This window comes from Cyprinodon tularosa, unplaced genomic scaffold (assembly GCF_016077235.1).
Source record: "Cyprinodon tularosa strain WSP-4 unplaced genomic scaffold, ASM1607723v1 ctg586, whole genome shotgun sequence".
Classification (NCBI taxonomy): domain Eukaryota; kingdom Metazoa; phylum Chordata; class Actinopteri; order Cyprinodontiformes; family Cyprinodontidae; genus Cyprinodon; species Cyprinodon tularosa.
This window is the reverse complement of record NW_024039325.1, coordinates 453875-459541: the sequence shown is the minus strand read 5'-3', so window position 1 is coordinate 459541 and position 5667 is coordinate 453875. Positions and strand designations below refer to the sequence as shown.

Genomic DNA, 5667 nt, shown 5'->3' with positions numbered 1-5667 from the left:
ATTTTGCAAACTGGCCTCGTGAAACGGACCCCAGATCTACATGTTTGATTACTAGAGCCAACTTAAACCCAGCTGCTTCACCCTGAAAGTGACTCAAACTGCTTTTAAAGAACTAGAATCCTTTATTAATGAATTTTGGATCCATGATAAATAGAAAGTTTAATTAAATGATGATAAACTTTCTGTTTTCCTTTAGTTTAGCTCCTAACAGTAGAAATGATCAACTAAATGTTTCTCTCATTTTGATTTACCTTGTTTATAAACCCGACTCTAGAAAAACATGTAGTTCTGGTAACATTTAGGTTCTGCTGGACCTGGAACCATTCGGGCTGAAAGTTCTCTGTTGTTCCCCCCCACAGGATGAGAACCACTCAGGGACTCTAGGTTACACCAACCCTCATCCGGACATTCAGGAGCCCCCTGCCCAGAGGGACACAGAGTGAGTCCTTCCTCCTGTTCTGGTTCCAGAGCAGAAGGTCTGGAGTCCTTTCTGACTGGTTCAGACTGGTTCTGACTGGTTCAGAGGGCCAGCAGGAACAGACATGATGTTCTGTGGTTCTGTTCAGACTCTCCTTAGAATATTTTATGGTTCTAAACGTAATGATTCAACCTTAAAGTTTCTGAAAGGCCCAGAAATGTAGCTAAAGCTGTAAAGAAAGAACAACTGCAGTTTTTCAGTCTGTCGCCATCTGGTGGTGTCAGCCTGGAACTAGTCTTGAGGTTGACTGACAGAAGACTGCTGTTCTCACTATCAGTCGTTCACTATCAGTGGGACTGAGTGTCATGTTTCTGTTGGTGGTTTGAATCTTGTTTAGGAGCAACATTCTGACCCAGATCTCTGAAGATGAGTCTGAGTTTTATTCTAGATCCTCCTCATTTACATCTCATCATGTGCCTCCTTGTGGTTGCAGTAGAAACTGCACCTTTAGTGCCCAACTTGAAGTCAACGTTTTAACCAATCAGGGGGTCTTATTGGGGGTCTCTGTTTCAGCTTCCTGACCAACGGCAGCATAAGGAGCGCATCTAACCCTGTCCCTCAGGAGGAGGCTCCGCCCAACATCTCTGCAGAGCGGAAAGCACACACGCATCGACACACACAGGTCAGCTCACAAACACGCTGCACTACATCTACTCAGAGATTAATTTCAGAAAATAGTCCTGAAAATGTTTTAGAGAGCTGCAGTTGATCGGTTAAAGATGGATGCAGCTGAAGGAGGTTTGGGGTTAAATCTTCAGTGTCTGAGTGCTGAAACTGAAACCCTTATTATTCCTGTAATGGGGGTAGGGCTGCAACTAACGATTATTTTAAAAATCGATGAATCGGACGATTATTTTTTCGATTAATCGATGAATCGGACAAAAAATATTTTTTATATTAACCTCTTTATTCCAAAATAAACATTATAGACAGAACAAACAAGCACACAAGTACAGGTTGCTCATTAACTGTACTGGTGCAATATGAAAAATAAATGTTTGTGTTAAAACTACGCAAACTTACATGAGAAATGTGTCTGTACATCCACATATATATCTGTATATCCACTGTATATCGATTCGTTGTTGCAGCCCTAAATGGTGGGGGGGGGGTTTAAGGCCTCAAGTTCCCTCTAGCACTTTGATTTCTAAAAAGCTCCTAGCGCCAAATCTAGAGACTTTTTTCTGCTACTGGAGACTTTGGAGACAACATCTAAAAGCAGCGAACTCTGCTCTCCAGAGCGAGTAGATTGGTAACCCCGCCTCCTGCTCTCCTCTATCTTGTCTGCTGTCATGATTCATGCAGCTATTATTTCATCCAAATGAAAAATGGAGAACAGATAAGCAGATCATGGCTTGTCTACAGTGAAAAGAAGGACTGGGTTATTTACTTTGGCCTTTTTGGAAACACAGGAAGGAGCAATCAGCTAAGTGAGCTTAGTGCTTGGAAAAAATCTTTCATTCCTTTAGAGACAGCATGAAAAGTCAGCTGAGTACAAAACATAGAGAGCTGCTCAAGATTTATAGCTCAGCAGCTTCCAGTCCATCAGAGTGGAGGTTTTCTCTGTTGGTAACCTACATGTGATGTCAGACCGGGTCCAATGAGGTCATGAACATCCTGTAAAGCTCCTCTGCCTTAAAAACAGTTCACTGTTTTCAGAAAATAATCAATTTGAACAATTTTTTTTTTTGTTTTTAAATAAATAATCAAACTGATTCCTGTTAACAGCGAAGGTCAAACTAAGTCAATATTAAACATTTTTGCCCTCGTTGATAATATTTCACTATATTGCTAGATCCTTGCTGTAGTTCTTTGTATTGTTTGAGCTGTTAAATCTTTTTCTAACCACAGAAGAAGAAGAAGAAAAAGGTACGCCGAGTCCCAGCTGAGTTGACCAGAGAGCACTGCCCTCCCGTAGCTCCGCCCCCAGGTAAGGGCCCTCCCGTCTCTGCTGTCTTGTCTCCAAACACACGCCTGGTTTTATGGCTGCATGGAGATTTGGAGGTTTTAGAACGAGTTCTGTCAAATTCAGAGAAATCTTTTTTCATGCTATAAACATGTTGTCGGCTTCTGATGTTACTCCAGCAGGGCGTGAGGTTCGGCTGTCCGACAGAGCTGAAGTCTTTGAATGCACCACAGTTCAGGTTGTACAGTGCAAAAAACATCTAGAAAGAAGTAAAAAATGTCTTAAAATGAGGTGTATTTCTAGCCTGACGTAGTCCGACTCAATTCTAGTCAGAATGAGTCTGATGCTGCTCCATAGAGCTGTGATTATGGGGCGTGTTTCGAACGAACCAGGAAAAAAAATGCCTCTGCACTCAATTGGATAGACCTACAACCAATAAGAGCAACGGAGTGCGTGACGTATGTTAAGCGACGCATAGTTGTTGTCAACAAAAATCAAAGCGTGCAGTTGCACGCCTAGAATAAGAAGATGAGCCTTGATCGCGTTTCTCTGTTCCTCTTTTAAAATTAATTTGCTGTCGATATCTTCTAGAACAGACCTAATAGCAGAATCTACTCACCTCAACTCTCCAGCGGCAGCCATTGTTGTTGTCACCCAAGTGCGCTTTGGTCACGTGGTTGATTACGTTACTGTTGATCATCTGTCCATCATTGTATAATGGAATTTCCCATTGGGAACCTGCTAGCACTAAGGCCCCGTCCACACGAGGTCAAAATGAACACGAAACGCTAATATTTTCCAGAACGTTTGTCGTAAAGACGGAGACGTAAAATAAATGTGATCGTCCACACGAATGCATGAAAACGCTGCAAAATGTATGCCAGGCCTGTAAGTGGCGCTGTGGTGCCAAAGCAAAAATAGGCGACGAAATGTTGGGCATGTGCAGTAATATTTATACATGGTTGCCCTGCGGGTCCATTTTGGTGGTTCAGTCAAATTCAGGTGCTGAACTATGTGGTCGATATTGCTCTGTTCTTCCTGGAGATATTCCAGAAGAAGAAGATTCTGTTGTAAGCCCGACAGCAGGGTGAGTAGCATGAGCAGCAACCATTCAACACAGTACGGCGCCATTGTTGTTGTGATACTGTGTCGCGCATGCGTGTTTAGAGGCGACGCTATGACGCATGCGTGTAAGAAAAAAAAAATACAGTTAGAGCTTAAAGATGGAAACACGAAAACGGCGTTTCAGAATCTTCCCACTCTGAAGGCTTAATAAAAAAAAGATCGTTTACAGACCCCCGAAACGCCGGCTTCGTATGGATGAGAGGCTGGTTTGGTGAAAAATTAGTGCGTTTAGGCCAGGGTTTGACTTCCTGTGGACGAGGCCTGAGGCTGTTTCTGATTGTTTGCCTGCTGGAGGTCATTTTGTAGGGCTCTGGCAGTGCTCCTCCTGCTCCTCCTTGCACTAAGGAGCAGATAGCGGTCCTGCTGATGGGTTGTAGACCTTCTACGGCCCTGTCCAGCTCTCCTGGAGTAACTGCCTGCCTCCTGGAATCTCCTCCAGGCTCTTGAGATTGTGCTGGGAGACACAGCAAACCTTCTGGCACGTATTAATGCGCCATCCTGGAGGAGTTGGACTGCCTGTGCAACCTCTGTAGGGTCCAGGTAGCGCCTCATGCTGACAGTAGTGACAGTGACCGTAGCCAAATGCAAAACTGGTGAAAAAGAGTCAGAAAAGAGGGGGGGAAAAAAGGGGAAAATGTCTCCACCTGTAAAACCATTCCTGTTCTGGTGGTCTCGTTGTTGCCCCTCTAGTTCACCTGTTGTTCATGTCATTCACACCAAAGCAGCTGAAACTGATTAACACCCCCCTCTGCTACTAACCCAACCAAATCAATATCCCAGAAACTTAAATAACTTGATGCTTTACTCTGATTACAAAGTGATCCTTTATTTTTTCTGAGTAGTGTGTCTATATAGAGTCATGGTTACACGTTTATGGCATTAAAAGTATTTCTAAGATCAGTAAAAACATTAAATTGTGGTTATTTATTCCTGTATAAACCCTTTCCCTGTTCTCTCCGCTCCAGCAGCAGAGCCCAGCAGCACGTCTGCCTTTTCCTTGGGTCAGCGGCTTCCTTTCCCAGCATTCCCACTGAGGGCCTCCCTGCCCCCCCTGGCCCCCCCCCTGGGCTCCGTCCAGGCTGCCGCCCCTCCGGCAGAGTACCACTCAGACTCCGCAGAGTCCCTGGAGGAGATCCCGGTGGCCCTGGCCAAGCTGGGTTCCTCCTCGTCCGCAGCAGCCGGGGAGGCCTCCAGATCATCCCGCATGCTGATCCGGGGCGTTCAGCAGCAATCCCCCCTCCCCAGGGCAAAGAAGAAGACCTCCTCCTCTCGAGCCAATAAAAACCCAGCCGAGCTGAGGTTTGAAATGGCGTCCACGCAGCCTCCGTCTGTGTTTGTAAGTCGGTCGAGTGGAGAGCCTGGTGAGGACTTTGGTCTGGGCTGGGAGCAGACCAGAACCAGACCTGCATCCAGGACGTCTCTGGGTTCCCAGCGGTGACCGGAACCTTCTTCAGCGTCTCTGCTGAAAAGGAAGGGACTTTTATTCTGAAAGGGTCCGCTCTTATTTAAAGTTGGACATGATTTTTTTTATTTGACGGACAAAGTGACTCCCTGTGTGTGTTCCCCCCCGATTATTATCGGCTCCTTGGCAGCCCAGCCTCCTTATTTCAGGGCTGGAGACATAAAATTTGATTAATATATTTTATAATTTATCTCAATGAGCACAACTTTGTGTTATTTGTCATTTCTTTAACTGTTAGGAGCGCCCCCAGGGTGCTAAAGTAGGTACTGCAGGTTAAACAGAGCAGGTTTGCTCAGGAGGCTGCAGGTGTTTTATTTTAGTCCTGCTTACCTGCAACTGGAGAAGGAGGACCGGGCAGAATGCTGGAGCTTCTCTGCAGCTCCGCCTGCTGAGGTCTGACCAAGGCAGAGCCGCTGGTCTGACAGTCAGACCAACGCAACAATTTAACGAGAATGTTACAAAAACGAAACTTCTGCTGTGGGGAAAATAAAATCTGTTAACCAGCGGGGATCATATCTATAACAGCCTGGAACACAGAACACATTTTATAAAGCAAAATGGTTTAATAAACTGACTTAATCGAGCAGCAACTGCTGCTGTGTGTCTACTGATAATGCTGGGAAATTTCCGAATACATATTCCTCCTTAAAGCTTCTAGTGGAGGATGTTCTTTTTCCGGCTGGATCATCAAAATAA

The 5667-nt window shown here is 45.1% G+C and overlaps 1 protein-coding gene across 1 annotated transcript; it reads left to right on the top strand.

The window, feature by feature from the left end:
- Positions 1-359: 359 nt before the first annotated feature.
- zdhhc1 (zinc finger DHHC-type containing 1) lies at positions 360-5075 on the top strand (the record flags this gene model as incomplete). Its single annotated transcript, XM_038306606.1, has 4 exons — positions 360-439; positions 992-1100; positions 2330-2408; positions 4475-5075. Coding segments are annotated over 4 exons (741 nt in total), but the record flags the coding sequence as incomplete, so codon positions are not given.
- Between the last annotated feature and the right edge of the window lie 592 nt (positions 5076-5667).